Source organism: Vombatus ursinus, unplaced genomic scaffold, assembly GCF_900497805.2.
Source record: "Vombatus ursinus unplaced genomic scaffold, bare-nosed wombat genome assembly UNPS02014770.1, whole genome shotgun sequence".
NCBI lineage: Eukaryota > Metazoa > Chordata > Mammalia > Diprotodontia > Vombatidae > Vombatus > Vombatus ursinus.
In genome coordinates, this window is record NW_020954548.1 from 12,352,359 (window position 1) to 12,369,389 (window position 17,031).

A 17,031-nucleotide genomic window follows, 5' to 3' on the forward strand; every position below is an offset into this window, starting at 1 on the left:
TTGGAAAATATAGATATTCTAGCTTTAAATTCTCCAACATCTTATTCAGATCCATATTTTCCTTTCTTTACTTTCAGTTAGAGTTGTCTAGCTCTGAAAAAGGAACACTAAAGTCTTGACAATCATATCATCACTCTTTTTGTAATTAATTTTTCCTTTATGAACTTAGATGCTATGTCATACGGTACATGTGTATTTATTGGTTCAATGGTTATGAATCCTCTAAGTACACAGCATAATTTACCTGATTACTTTTCCTCATATAGGCTGCAAGCCTTAATTTTTTGAAAATCATTTTGGCATGGCAGATTTTGTTTTAGTCTCTCTATGTCTGCTTTTAAAAATGTGTACATGTGTGTGTGTGTGTGCATGCACATGTGATTGTGTTTTCAGGGCACCAATCTCTCCTGGTTTTCCTCTTATCTATCTGACTGCTCCTTTGCTAGATCCCCATCCAGAATATGCCTCTAAATATCAGTGTCCCTTGGGGTTCTGTCCTGCCTCTTCTTCTGTCCTCCCTATTTACTACTTCACATGGAGAGTTCATCAATTCCCATGGATTTAATTATCATTTCTATGCTAATGATTCTCAAATCTACCTATCCTGCCCCAGTTTCTCTGCAGACCTACACTCTTATATCTCCACCTGCCTTTCAGATATCTCAAACTAGATGTCTAGTAGACACCTTAAACTAAACATGTCCAAAACAGAACTTATCATTTGTCCCCCTAAGCCCACCCTACTCCTAACTCCCCTATTACCATAAATGGCAATATTATTCTCCTACTCCCCTAGGCTTACAACTTACATGCCATTCTCTACTCTTCACTATTTCACACCCTCCATATCCATTCTGTTGCCAAGGCCTATCAATTTTACATTTGCAATATCTCCCAAATATGCTTTTTTTCTCTCTTCTGACACTGCTACTACTCTAGGGTAGTCCCTCTTCATCTCACACCTCAATTAGTACATTAGCCTATTGGTGAGTCTGCCTGCTTCAGGTCTCTCCCCACTCCAATCCATCCTTTCAGTCACCAAAGTGATTTTTCTAAAGTGCAAGTCTGACCATGTCACTTCCCTACTCAATAGGAGTGTCTCCCTACTGCCTCTAGGATGAAAAGAAAATACTCTATTTGGCAATCAAAGACCTTCATAACTTAGTCCCTGCCTAACTTTCCAGTTTTCTTACACCTTACCCCATAACGATCTACTGACACTGGCCTCCTGACTGCTCCATCAACAAAATACTCAATGTCTCAGATTCAGGCATTTTCTTTGGCTTGTCCCCCACACTTAGAATACTCTCCCTCCTCACCTCTGCCCACTCCCACCTCTGGCTTCCTTTAAGTACCAACTAACTTCTCATTTTTTACCAGAATCATTCACCAACCCCTCTTACTTCTAAAGCTTTCCTGCTTTTAATTAATTTCTACGTATCTTGTATATACACAGCTTGCTTTGTATTTATATGTTTGCATTTTGTCTCCCCCATTAGATTTCAAGCTCCTTGAAGATAAGGACTTTTTTTGCCGCTCTTTGTATCCCCAAGATATGGCACAGTATCTGAAATACGGTAAGTGCGTAGTAATTGTTTATTTCTTGATTCACTGACATAAGAGAAGATAGATGGTTTTGTTTTCTTATCCATTTTTCTACTTTTGTCTTATTGGATCATTTAATACATTAATCTTTAAAATGTGGGTTTGTGTTTTCCTCTACTTGCTTCTTTTGTATTGATTTTATCACAATCTTCTTTAAAGATAATAACTGTTCCCTGCAATTAGCTTACATAACATTCCTATGAGTTACCTCCTTATCCCCTCTGACAATATTTATCTGTCTTATCCCAAGCTCTTTGAATTTGATTAAATTTCTTTCTTATTTCTTTCTTTTCATTTATCTATTTCTCCCCTTCTTTTGAACCTTCCCTTTCACTCTCTCCTGTTCAGCATGATTCAAAATCTTCTCTCTCTGGACACTCCTATAGCAGCTAAAATAACTTAGAAGTCTTCTTATAAACCAAGAGTTATTACAGTTTTTGTGACATGGAACACTTTGGAAGGACACCTAGCAAGAATAATGGTTTTAAAAGCATAAAACAAAATACACAGGATTATAAAGAAAGCAACTATATTGAAATACAGTTGTCAAGATATTTTAAAAGCTCATGAACAACACGAATCCCTGTTTTTTAATCAAAAGTGGTATGCCTTTCAAGTGGCACCCTTCTCCTACAAAGAAAGGTATAGAGGAATGATAAGACACATGAAGTTGGTACTTTGCATTAATATGAAAGATGATTTTAAACATCTTTCACTCCTTCAAACTAATGATCACATTGTGAATTCCTAACTATTTACTAAGTAGTTCAAATTCTCACATTATCAGACAAATTTATAGTTGAATAATATCACAAAAATACATTTAAAATATAAATGATTTTTAATTTTTATATACTATTTGAGATCATCTAAACTATTAATTCCAGCCACTAGCAAAGATAACACAAAGGCAGCTACAAAGATCTATGGTATTTAAGTAAAGCTATGTAGAAATTGTTATCTAGAAAATAAAAAAACTTAGGAGAAGATATGTTTAGTGATTACTGATATGAACACTTTCAATGTTTGTTTCTAAAGAAATACATCAATCTGCCCTAACAATGTCAGCAGCAACAATTAAAAATGGACACCCAAATTAACAATTTAATTAGGAATTTAGACCAAAATATTAATTAGCAATATTTATGAAGTTAGGGATCCTTACCATTTGATTTTCCTACTCTCCAAAGTGCTCTATCAGACATGGAAAATATCTATCATATAGCAAACATCTAAATCAAAGTGAAATGAAGTTCATTTGGATTTGATTTTTTGGGGGTGTTAAAAAAAACTTTGAGACAACTCCCAGGAAGAGAGATGGAATTCAATGCCTTATAAACTTAGATTACTAAACTTGTGTGGTTTCACAGAAAGAGCATTAAACAAAGACTCAAGAGAACCTAGATCAAATATCAGTTCTTTTATTAGTTATGATAGAGTCATAAACAAGCCATTGTACCTCTTCTAGTTTCAATCTCTTCATGTTTAGAATTAGAAGGCTGAAATAGATGGTATGACCTCCCTTACATCTCTAATAGTCCGTTATCTATGACCTAACTGTCTTCATGTCCTGAAAAGAATGGAATACTATTCAAGTTCTATAGAATGCATTAATAGGATAGGGAAAAATAAAGAAAATATATTTCCTTCTCATATAGCTCTAATCTCTAAAGAAAGAAAATTTGTGGAATTAAATTTGCATTTTATAACATTTTGAAGGTTGTTATTAATGTTCAGAACTTTCCTTTGAATATTAGTCATAAATAAGTGACAATTTGGTTTTGTTTTCAATGGTGAAATTTCATTTTGGAATTTGGAGGGAAAATTGTAATTCAAGTAGCATATATTTAGTTTAAAGACAACTTTTGAATTCAATGATATAGTTAAATATGAATTGAAAAGAAGAAAAGATTAAACATTTACTTTTAGAGGCAGACAGTATAAAATATATTTGGTCTTTCACTTTTTCTTATTGGAAGTCAGTAAGAGATAAAAATGGGAAATGTTATTTCAGGTTATAAAATACAAAATTATGACATCATACTTTCAAAATATAGTTTTATTTGTGAATCTATAAATTCTCAAGAGAAATAACTGGTAGAATAGAAAAACTTAAATCCATGGTGGCAAACCTCACTGAAAAAAAAAAAACAAAGAACATCTGATCAGGAATAAAAATATACAGAAGTAAAGGAAAATCTTTAAAAAATGTGATCTCCATAAAAACAAAACATTTTAATCTAGAAGACAGTGTAGAGACAACTTAAAGATTATTGATCTCCCAGAAGAACATGGCTTTTCAAAAAAAACTGAACATATAATGTATGAAATACAAGAAACTGCCTAGAATTTCTGAACACAGCAAAGTGCCAATCGAAAAATCCCCAGATCACCTTCCCCACCCAAAAAACTCTAAGAACCATAGTAGTTAAATTTTGTAATTCCAATGACAAACAACAAATAAAGCAAGAGATAAGAAGAAATATTTTCAAATACAAAGGAAAAAAATTCAAACAACACAAGATAATTTTTTACCCAAAAGAAACTGTGTTAGGCAATAGAATAATGTTTTATGATAGGCAAAGGAGCTCAAGATGCAACCCCAATATGACATACCCGACAAATCTGACCCTAACTATTAATGAAAAATATAAGTATTCAATAGGATAAAAAGGTGTTTTTGCAAAGAGAACCAGACCTGAACAAATTATGAACTTATCAAACACCAAAAAAACCAGAAATTCAAGATAGAAACAAAATAAACAAAAAAGCAATATAGCAACCAAGAACAATATCAACAAAAGAACAACAGAGAGATCATTAAGAGATTTCTTTCAAAAAATGCATATGGAACAAAAGAGAAAGCAAAATTTTAAAAAAAGAAGTGGAAAAATAGGCCAGCTACATCATAGACTAAACCTGACAATACTCTACCTTTTTCTGAGTCAAATAATGGCATAATCCCTCAAAAAAAGGAAGGATAAAGCCCAGCAATAAAAGTCTAGACAGACAGATAAACAGAGACAGAATCATATGTAAATGTACTATTACATATATGTAAACATATATGACAATAATCCATTCTCCAACATATAATTGGTCAAAGGAAACAAACAGTGCTCAAAAGAATTATAAACAATCAACCATAAGAAAGAATGCTCCAAATCACTAATAATAAGAGAAAAACAAATCACAACCACCTTGAGTTTTCACCTCACATCACACAAATTGGCAATGACAAAAGATAACAATATTGGAGGGATTGTGAGAAAACAGGAATACCAGTGCTCTGCAGGACAGCTGTGAATCAGTACAACCATCTTAGAAAGAAATGATGTATATGATGAACACAGAGAAACATGGAAAGATCTACATGAATTGATGCACAATGAAGTCAACGGAGGCTAGAAAACAATACACACAAGCACTACAACAAAAAGAACCACCAACAAGAAAAGAAATAAGAATTGAATGTTGCAAAATTCAAATAACAAGCCTGAATTCAAAGAAGAGATGTGAGAAAACATGCCACCTCACTTCCTTTACTTTTGGAAGGTGTGTGGTAAATTGCACATATTTTCAGACTTATTCAATCTATTGATCATTTATGATCATTTTTCTACCTTTTTATCTTTAAAAATATTCTTTGTTATAAGAAATTGTTCTCAGAGTAGAAGGAAAGGAACATGAAGGGGGAACATGATAATATAAAAAAGACATTAATAAAAACTTATTTATTAAATTGAGAAAAAATTTAAGTTATGTTTCATTCCTTGGAAGAAAAATATTATGCAATACATCTAAGGACACAGGTAGTTCACTTCTGAAAAATCATTTAGCTAGTAGATTTTTGACCACATATTACCATTAATACTCCTAGTGGTACCTATTCTATGGGGAAAACTCTAAATATTACATTTATTTTCTATGCCTCATAAAATGTAATAAAGTGAAAAAATTCTTAGTTGGGAAGAATCTGAAATCATATAAAACCAGAAAAAAAATCTTAACCCAAAGTCAAAGAAATCAAATTTTGAAAAATGTTTGAGTACCCTATGTTGCTTCCTTCATTAAGAAAATTATCAAAACAGACACAAACTATTAATCTGCCTTATACTGACGGTAACTACAACCAACTGAAGAATAACACATATGCTACCAAAAACTATATTGGATAAATTAAGTATTCATGTAACAATTTTGTGAAATATTCTTAGGAATGTAAGGAAGCTACCTTTCATTTTCTAGTCTAGTTCCTATTTTATGGAAGTATACTTAGATTTTTAAAGTTCTAATCAAAAGTGAGAAATAATCAAAATCAATACGAATAAAACTTTTAAAAACTGGCTCTCACCTGTTCCATATTATTTAGAAAAGGGTTATGAGTTACTAAGTGTGAAGTTTTTTCGAGTTCATCAATTTTTTCTGTCAGTTGTATGATATCCCGATCTTTTTGAACTAGTTGATCCTTAAGACAAAGAATATTTTTCCGGAGCAGAGACTCAGTTGCTTTCTTTGCTTCAAAATTAATTTGTAATTCATTGTAAAGCTATTTAAAAATAAATAAAATATTTCATCATATTAAATTAATAATACATTTAAAATACACATAATTTGCCTATGAGGTATCATATTAGGCAATATATTTAAAACATAATCCTTGCACTCAAAAATTTATAGTTTCATTAGGAAGATAAAGACTTATGAAACCACAGAAGATACTTTGAAATTCAATATAAGATTAATTGCTGGACAAAAGGTTTTGACAATAAGTGTTCTTATTAAGGCCACAAAGGATACATAGACTACAGACAGACTACATGGAGCCATAGAGAAAGATGGGAGGGAATTCCAGAAGATTCACAGTACAAAGTATATTTGGGGGACAGTGTACCAGAAAGTTAGAGTAAAAGGTACATATTGGGGACATAATGGAAGATAAGGCTAGAAAACTTCCCTATTATTGTCAAGGGCACTACCACCATCTCAGTTCCTCAGGCTTGTAACCTAAGGTCTAATACTTGACTCTTCATTATCTCTTACCTGCCATATCCAATGTGTTGCCAAGTTCTATCAATTTCAAGTTTGAGCCCCTTTTCTTCTCTGACACTGCCACCACTCTAGTGTAGGCCCTTATCACCTCATGCCTGTACTGTTATGTTAAATAGACTGGTTAGTCTCACTGCTGCAAGTCTTTCCCCACTCTAATTCATCCTCCAGCCACCAAAGTGATTTTTCTAAATCACAGATCCAACTATGTCAACCCCTCCCCTCCCCAATACTCCCTCTGTCACCTCCAGGATCAAATGTTAAATGATCTATTTGGCATTCAAAGTCCTTCATAATCTACTCCCCTTTGCCCCCACCCTTCTAGTCTTCTTACACATTACTCCCCACCATGAACTCTTCAATCCAGTGACATTAGCCACTTTGCTATTCTACAAACAAGACACTCTATCTCTTGACTCTGGACATTATCTCTGGCTGTTCCTCATGCCTAGAACACTCTCCCTGCTCATCTCTGTCTCCTGGATTCCCTGGATTCCCTTTACATCCCAACTAAAATCTCATCTTCTATAGGAAGCTTTTCTCAAACCCCTCTAAATTCTAGTGCCTTCCCTATGTTGATTATTTCCTAGTTATCCCACATATGACTTGTTTGTACATATCCATTTCTTTGTTTTCACCTCTATTAAATTGTAAGCCCCTTGAGGGCAGGGATTGTTGTTTTCCTCTTGTTGTATCCCCAGCACTTTGTACAGTGCCTGGTACATACTACATACTTAACAAAATGCTTAATTGGCTGAGATTATAGGTCTTCAATAACACACTTAAGAAATCTGAACTTAATCATATATATATAAAATAGGGATCCACTCAAGATGTTTAAACAATGAGGTTACAAGTTCTACTATGTTAAAGATGAATTATTTTCTTTTTGAGAAAAAATTACATCATCAATAACATAAAAGGGTATTCAAACCCTGGCAACCTGCACAAAAGGACAGCAAAATTATGTACCACATGTGTATCAACAATAAAAATAATTTTTGAGCTCTGCACTGTACTTGCCAGGCAATTTTAGTCAAAAATACTATTGGCAATTGAATGCTATCCTACCTATTCATACTGATCCACTAATTAGAAATTAAAAATATTAATTTATGGAAAATCTCTGGCCACAATTCAGTTTCAGCAGGTTACAGGAATTATACATCTTACTTACAAAGCCACTACTGGCCCTAAAAATAGTCATCTGTGTTAAGAGTACTAGCACAAGACCTGTGACCGAGATAAAGGTTGATAGCAAAAGAAAGTTTTCTGTGCAAAGAACTACTGCTGCTGCACCCAGAGTAGCTAACAACACAGTCATAGCTCCACCAAAAACTAGAGCTTCCCTGGGCAATGAACAGTCAGACTGACTACCTGCAGGTAAACAACTTTTCAACTAATAAAAGATAAAGTAATGTTATTAGAGCCTTGGGCCCCACTTTTTCCTCTAGCTCCTAAAAAGCCAGGGTTCTATTCCTACCATTTGAGCTCCTTTATTATTCCCCCTCTCCATCATTGTGTACTGCTTTATTTCTCTACACTCCCTTCCCCATTAAAGGCAATATAATCTGTATTTAAGTTACAGAAATAACTAGAAAGTGTTTTTATCAGAACTATATTAAATATTTTTGTAAAGTCAAGAATATTTGTTTATAAATTATAAAGAGTTTTATGGTATAAATATGGGTTGTTTGTTTTCTTTATCTCACCATCAAGAGAAATGCCTAGGACCTTTTCCAAAATACAGCTAATGCAATGAGATTTTTCACGAGGAGATAGGAAGGGAATGGAAAGACCTGATAGATTCATGGCTAGATGACAGAATTAGAGGGAGTCAGAATCAAGGCTTGGGTTGTATTGGGGACTTGAATGCTGTGACTGTCTTCTGTACTAGGTTCTATGAAGCAGAGGAAAATGTTAGAACTAGAGTGAAGCTGCAGGGACTAAGCTGGCAATGCTTATAGCATGTAATAGTAGAGGTGAATCAAAGAATAGGTCAAAGAGCATGCAAGTCTCCTATCCTGACAACCTCAGAACCAGTGAATGGGATGCTATTAAAATATAGAGTTTGGCCTTAGGTGTCCCAAGTGAGAACACTAATAAAATTATCATGATTTTGCTGTGTAATGGCTGACAAAACAGATAATTATTATTCAGAAGCTATTGATATAGTTAATAATTAATTCTTTTTCCTCTTAATCTTCCTTTATAAACTTGACTTCTGGCCATTTCATTAGGAACAACCAAAATGTATATACAGAAAAAGGAAATAAACCAAAGTGAGCAATTTGCTAGTATTTCTTAAAGGTTTTGGCTTCCTCATTTACAAAATGAGGGAGAATGGAGTAGGTTAATAGCTCATATTAATGTATTATTTTACATTGTTTCATCCTGAAACCAACCCTGTGAGGGAACTAGAAGTTAGTGTCATTACTCCCATTTAACAGTTGCAAAAACTGAGACTCAAAAAGGTTTAGTGATTTGGTCAAGGTCGAAGAGTCAATAAGCAGAAGAGATGGACTTTGAATCAAGTCCTGTGTCAATTCCAGAACACCACATTTATCACAAAGTCCCCCCTAAGTCTAAAATGTTATATTCCAAGGAGTCTAATATGTGGTGAGGGAAAAAAAAAGCTTTTTCAGCCAAAAGTCAGGTTTCTAAACTATATGTAGAATTCAAACATTCATGTTAAGATGGTCCTCTATTAAAACAGCCAAGGAAAATATAATTTTAATGTTGTCTGCATCTTCCCATCAGTCCTCCACACAGGTTCTACACAATATGATGGAGACCTTTTCTAGATCTCTTGCCATTGGATAGATGCCAACAAGGTACTAAGGCTGTCCACTGTATATATACAAACATATAAATAAATATATTTAAATGTATGTATGCATGTGTGTATATATATTTAAATGTATATATATGTGTGTGTGTGGATATATACATATACCTTGCTATTTCTCCATGATCAGAGTATATAATCTTCTCTAATTCTACAGTACATCTCTGTAATGATCATCTTTTAAGCCACTTATAGGCAGTTTTTGAATGTATCTTATTCACAAGTGATTGACAAAGAACTTTAAACATTCAGATGTTACGGTATTCCTGGACTAGCAGACATATAACAAAACTGGAAGAATGTTAGTATTAAAAAGATAGACCTTAGTTTCAGGGAGAAGTTTTAACTCCTCGGTGTTTCCTGTGTAGATTATAAGGCCAAATTTTTTTTTTGAATGATCATGTACCTTCTTTAAGATGCTCCAAATATGGGGCAGCTAGGTGGGTCAGTGGATAGAGCACCGGTCCTGAAGTCAGGAGGACCTGAATTCAAATGCGGCCGCAGACCAAACACTTGACACTTACTAGCTGTGTGACCCTGGGCAAGTCACTTAGCCCCAGTTGCCTTAAAAAAAAAAAAAGATGCTCCAAATAATTCTGAGGCCTACAGTTGGTAAAATGTTATCTGAAAATAGGGATATTTTGAAATCCTATGCAGAATGCAGAATCCTTCTTCCATTTGGATTCAGCACTGTCCAGTCTCTACAACCCAGTCAAAAACTTTTGCTGAACATATTTTCCTGTTTTATGCTTTATTTGACATTAATAATCAGAGTTACTGAATAATTATTACTGATGTTACATATTTTAAGGACTTTTGTATAGTCCTTAAGTTACATAAGCATGAGAAACATTGTTCAATTAATTAAACATTTATTAATCATTAACTATGTGTTAGGCACTGTCAACAAACATTTATTAAGTGTCTAATAAATATAAAGTAATGTTATATATGCCAGGAATACAAAACATAAACAAAACAGTTCCTGTTCTTAAAAACCTTATTCTACTTGTGTGATGCAATTATTCATATAGAAGCAATATGAAGTGCACACAAAGTTATTTTAAGCAAAAGAAAGTACTAACAAGTGGGGGGCAAAATGGGGAGGGAAGATCAGGAAAGGGACACACAGGTTGTATTTTGAAGGAAGACAGGGATTAGTAAGGTGGAGGTGAAAAATGAGTTCAGAATTGCAATATTGGGGAAAACTTGTGCAAAGGCCATGACTGGCACACCAGTTTGCCTGGAACAGAGCATGTGAAGTAGAAAAATATGACTAGAAATATAGGTGTAAATTATGTCAAAAATATTAAACACCAGGGCTGAGGATATTTTAACCTACAGATAAGAGGAAGTCACAATATTTTTGATTATAAGTATGACATGGTCAGAATTATTTTTTTAAGAATATCAGTCTCATTGCTACATAGAAAATAGATTATAAAGGGAAAAGACTAGTACTTTCAAGGTAGAATTTTACTCTACTAAATCAATTGCTTTTTTATAGTCACCAATCAACAAGAAAGCTGAATGTATTACTGGAAAGATGAGTTTTGCTACAGAACATCATTTCTAAATAGTTGCCCTGCTACTGTCCAGCTCTCCCAGTAAGTCAGCAATAATTTATTAAGTGCTTACTATGTGCCAGGCTCTGTACTAAGTATTAGAGATTATAAGTATTACAAAGAAAAGCAAAAATATTCCCTAATCTCAAGGAGCTTACATTCTAACGGAGGAAAGAACATACAAATAACAAAATATTTATAAAATACAACCAAAGGAAGGAAAATTTAGAGGGGATGTCCTCCTGCAGAAGATGATTTGAAATGAGTTTTGAAGAAAGTCAGGAAAACTAAGAGGTAGAGGTGATGGGACAGAGCTCCAGGCAGAATATTGCTCTACACCAGTGGTGTCAAACTCACATAGAAATGGGAACCATTAAATCATTGATAAGGATCCCAGTAGGCACATATGGACTTTAAAAACAATACAGTAACATTATTTGTGTTTCACTGTATTTTTATTTTGTTAAAAATTTTTCAACTACATTTTAATCTGGTTCAGACCACACTGCTGAGAAGTATTTGATCTACATTGCAGAGGGGTATATGACCCCTTTGCTCTAGACCTTGACATCCAGATACACGCCCCACTTCCAACATTAAGGACTGCAGCAGAGAAAGGAAGTTAATTCACTCAATTTTGGGAAGTACCTGGAGGGAAGCTGCTTGGTTGGATTGAGGGATAAGTTAGTTCACATCTCAGCCCCTTCAGCCAGCCCTAAACTCTCAGATCATGCTTCATTCTGAAATAAAAGGACCAGAGTTCCAATCCTTTCTCCAAAACTAATGTTACTTTGGGCAAGTCACTAAACATCCTGTAACTCAGTTTCACAGGACCACTGAATCAAAGATCTAGTCTGGAGCTAGAAAAAATGTTCATTAGAGGTCATCCAGTCCAACTCTCCTTTTAGACCTCTTTTAGAATCAGTTCCTCAACTTGTTTAAAATTGTGCCATCTCCAGCAGGGAGTTTTTACATGAATATTTTTATTTCATTCCAGGTGCTTTTCCCAAATTTGTTTTCCTTAGTCCTATTCTTACTTCTTCAAGAAACATTTCAATGACTATGATGTTAAAAGTTCAAATACAGTGCAAGTACCTAGCAAAATAATTGTGAAGATCAAATGAAGTAATATTCATAATGTTTTCCAATATTAAAGCATTGTATAAATATTAGCTATTATGATGATGAGAAGGAAGAAGATAATTCAGTCTTATATCAAGCACTAGTCTCTCTTCTGAGCTTCAACTCTGCATCACCCATGCTGGACATTTCAAGCTGGACATCCAAGAGATACCTCAAACTCACAACATGCAAAATGGAATTAATAACTGTTATCCTCCAGCCCGCTCCTCTTCCAAACTTCCCTATTTTTGTCAAAGGGCTATTATTCCAACCTTCTAAATTCATAACCTCCATGTCATCACTTCCTCAGTCTCCTTCACCCTGCATATCCAATCAATTGCCAAACCTTGCCATTTCCACTTCTCTTGAATCTAACAACTTATATCTATTGATATAGCTATCACCCTATTTAAGGCCCCTATCAGCTCTTACTTAGATTATTGCAACAGCCTCCCAATTGGATTTCCTGCCTCAAATCCTTGCCCACTACAGTCCATCCTCCACAGTGATGCTATTTTCCTTAAGCACAGATTTGACCATGTCATGCTCCTACTCAATAAACTCCATTGGCTCCTTAGTACATCTAGAATAAAATATAAACTTTACCATAAAGCTTCCAAAGCCATAAATAATGTGGCCCCAATTTATTCTTCCAGTGTTAATATATATTACTCCATTTCCAGCACTTAAATGATCTGGCCAAACTGACCTCTAAATTATGCACAAATATCACTCTCTCTTGTTTCTGTGCCTCTTTGTTTATTATTCCCATATCTAGAATGTCTTCTTTCCACCTAAACTTCACAGAATCATTCTTTTCCTTCAGGATTCACCTCAAAAACCACCCTTAAAACAAGTTTTTCCTGATCCCCCACTAGCCCCCTCCCTCTCAAATCACCTTGTATTGAACTACTTTGTAGTATTATTCATATATATATATATATATATATATATATGTGTGTGTGTGTGTGTGTGTGTGTGTGTGTACTTATATATGTAATTATTATACATTAGAATGTAAATTTATCGAGAATAGGAACTGTTTTATTCTGTGTCTTTGTATCCCCAGTGCCTGGCACATAGTAGGTAGTTAATAAGTGCTTGTTGATTGATTAACTGATCTTTAACTTTAATTGGTATGTAGTGTAATATATAGGGAAACTAAAATAAATATTTACTTAAAGAAAAATAATCTGTAATATTTAGTATTTTATTTATAGACATTCTCCTACTTATCATCAAACTAGATAATAAATTCCATGACTAAAAACCCATATCTGCATATCACTGAAAAAAAATCTATGATTTAACATACAGTTAATATTCAAATTATGTAAGCTAACATTCTATCAAAATTACAGCAACCCATGTCTTTTAATTATCATTATGCACATAAAAAGTAATAAAAGCATATATTTAGCAAACAAAATTTTCTGGATGGTCTACAGAATATGAATACTGACATGTTCTTACTTATATTTAAATTCTACATAGAAATGACTGAATATGGAACAGTGGGAAAAGGACCACAAAAAAAACCATAGAAGGAAAATAAAGCTTACGATGGCTATTTTGTTTCCTCCAATTACTGCTGTTTCTCTATCAGGATGTAAAACCTCTGGATAATTATTCTCTGGATAAAGTTGTATGTGAGAGAAAAGATATGTCAATTCTCTTTGGAAGTATGACTCGGTCCTTCCCTGTGCTCAAAGTTAACCAAAGTATCTCTCAATTTAATCTATTTTGTCCCCTCAATTAGTCACAGTTACATTTGTAGACAATAATTGTATATCAAGTGTGAATGGGACTCTGTATACATTTTAAAATATCAATTGCAGCAGATTTAAAAGGAGGTATAAAGTGAAAACTAATTCATTCAATAAGTGCTTGTTAGAGGAACCAAAAACAAGTGTGAAAATTCTCACATTAGAATAAATTAAGACGACCTGGAACTCCAGGCTAGCATAAATTTAACACCATGGAGAAATATGAAGTAAAGGAGAAAGCATACAATGTTATTTTCTATATTACCTTATTCTAACACTGACAATATGGGGACAGTCTAAGCATTAGCTTTCCACCTAAAATTTAAAAGACTGATCTTATTATAATAATCATACCATGAAAACATTCTAATGAAAATATTCCCTAAATGTTAATTTAATCTTACGTGTATATCCAAATATCTTAGAAAAAGATTCCAAATATGCAAATATATGATGGAGAACACACAATAGAGTTATAATGGATAATAAAGTTACATAACCACAATGTAACAGCACGTTAAATAGCCTTCAACTCTACACAGGCCACATGAGAGATTAGCTAAAATATTACATGGAACCTCAACTAAAATTCTTGAAAAACTTATTGTACACACAGAAAAGTCACAACAATTATTAAAGGCTATGAAAATTAACTATATAGGTTACAAGACTCTAGCTCTATTAATCTGGAGGAGGCTAAAGAATTACAGGAAAATGAAATTTCAGTAAGAAGAAACTTCAGATGTCATCTAGTTCAACCCATATCTAAACAAGAAATCACAATCTTTGTGTGATGACTAACTTTGATAGACTTAGTTCTTCTCAGCAAGGTAAGGATCTAAGACATCTCCAAAAGTCTCATGATGGAAAATGCTATCTAGATCCAGAGAAAGGACTATGGAGTCTGAATGCAGATCAAAGTATACTATTTGCTCTTTTTTTTGTCTTCTGTTTTGTTTTATTTCTCCTTTCTTGTGGCTCCTCCTATTGGTTCTAATTCTTCTTTACAGCATGACTAACAAGAAAATATGTTTAATAGGAATACATATGTAGAGCCTATGTCAGATTGCATGCTATCTTAGGGAAGGAGGAAGAGAAGGAGGGGGAGAAAATTTAAAACTCAAAAGCTTATGGAAATGAATGTTGAAAATCAAAATAAAGTAATTGATGATAATAAAAATAATATTGTTATCCAAAAAGAAACCACAATCTTTCTCTGAGTACCTCTAGGAAAACTACCTCATGAAGCAGCTCACAGTATTGGTGGATAGCGCTAATTGTTAGAAAGTTTTTCTTTATGTCAGATATAAATATGACTGTCAATAACTTCTAAATATTACTGTGAGTCTTGCTCTCTCTATTAAATAAGAGAAAAGTCTTTTTATTATTCTGTAACATAGTCCTTCAAATACTTGAAAACAGCTATTAAACATCCCCAGGTCAAACACCCTCAGTTCCTTAAATCAACTGTCATATGATAAAAACTCAGGATCTTCTATCATTTTGGTCTCTTCTGATGCCTTGCCAATTTATTAACGTCTGTCCAAGGCTTCTAGAACTTAACAGGATGCAACAGAAGTGGTCTGATGAAGGCAGAGTATAATAGAACTAGCACCTAAAAATTTCTGGGCATTGAGCCCCTCAATGAAGTCACCTTAGCTCTTTTTGGCTGCTATTTCATCCTATTGATTCATATTGAGCTTGCAGTTCATTAACATTCTCTGGTCATTTCCAGACAAACTACTATCTAGGTATGATGCCCTTAATTTTACTTGTGAAGGTGACTGAATCCAAATATAGGACTGCATTTATCCACATTAAAATGAATCTCATTATATTGTACTAACTGGGTAATTTTCCTTAAGGGAAGATCTGACCAAGTGACTGACACTCAACTAACTCCAGTTACTTTCTATAGAACTTTAACAAAAAATTATTAACTCTTCAGTTTTTAAAGTCCTACACAATCTAGACCCAGCCAATCTTTCCAGCCATATTGAATACCAGCCACTCACCTCACTCTTGCACTTTGTTATTCCATCAAATAGGTTTTTTCTATGTTCCTCACACATGCCATTCCATCTCAAATCTTTATGCCTTTACACTGGCCATCCCCCAAACCTGGAATGTGCCCCTTCCTTACTTCTACCTCAGAGTCCAGCTCTACAATAACAGTTAACATTTATATTCTGCTATGTAACTGATTAGCCAAGCATTTTACAATTACTATCTCATTTGATCCTCAAAACCACCCTCGAAGGTAGATTCTATTATTATTCTTTTACAGATGAGGAAACTGAGGCAGAAATTAAATAATTTGCCTAGGGTAACAGTTAGTAAGTGTCTGAGGCCAAATATGAACTCAGGTCTTCTTGACTCCAGGCCCGGTGCTCTATCCACCCAAGCATTATCTTCTCTGGGAATTCCTTCCTAATCTCCTCAACGGCTAATATCTTCTCTCTCAAATAATCCTGTATTTAACTCCTTTGCATGTATTTGAATTTATTCACTGATTTATGCTGTATATTTATATTTGTAATTGTTGTGTCTCCATTAAAACATGGGCTCCTTGAGAGTACAGAATGTTTCATTCTTTGTACTTGAATCCCCAGTGAATAGCATAGCATCAGATACATAGTAGATACTTGATAAGTATTTGTTTATTAAATCAAATTTTTTCAGTCAACCTAAATTTGCTTTTTTTTAACCTCTCACCCCTCCCTCCAATTGAGAATGAAAGAAAAATAAAATGCCTTATACAAATATATAGTCAAGCAAAACACATGTCCTTATCGTTCATTTCCAAAAAGAAAAGATTAGATAGATATGTAGACAGACAGACAGATAAGATGTATATATACATATGTGAGTATAAATTATGTGTGTATATTTCTACACCGAGTTTTTCACTTCTCTGTTAGAAAGTAGATGGCATGTTTCATCACTAGTCCTCTGGAATTGTGGTTGGTCATTATGCTGATCAGTTATTAAATCTTCCAAATATGTTTCTCTTTACAATAAAACTGTCATTATTATTATTATTATTATTATTATTATTATTATTATTATTATTATT

The 17,031-nt window shown here is 33.7% G+C and overlaps 1 protein-coding gene across 1 annotated transcript in view; it reads right to left on the reverse strand.

Annotated features, from left to right (window-relative positions):
• The window catches only part of CNTLN (centlein), a 476,456-nt gene that overhangs the window by 243,089 nt on the left and 216,336 nt on the right, over nucleotides 1-17,031 (reverse strand). The window contains exon 12 of the mRNA XM_027863054.1: nucleotides 5,960-6,154. Within this exon, the coding sequence (XP_027718855.1) occupies nucleotides 5,960-6,154 (195 nt within the window). The remainder of the gene's footprint in view (nucleotides 1-5,959; nucleotides 6,155-17,031) is intronic.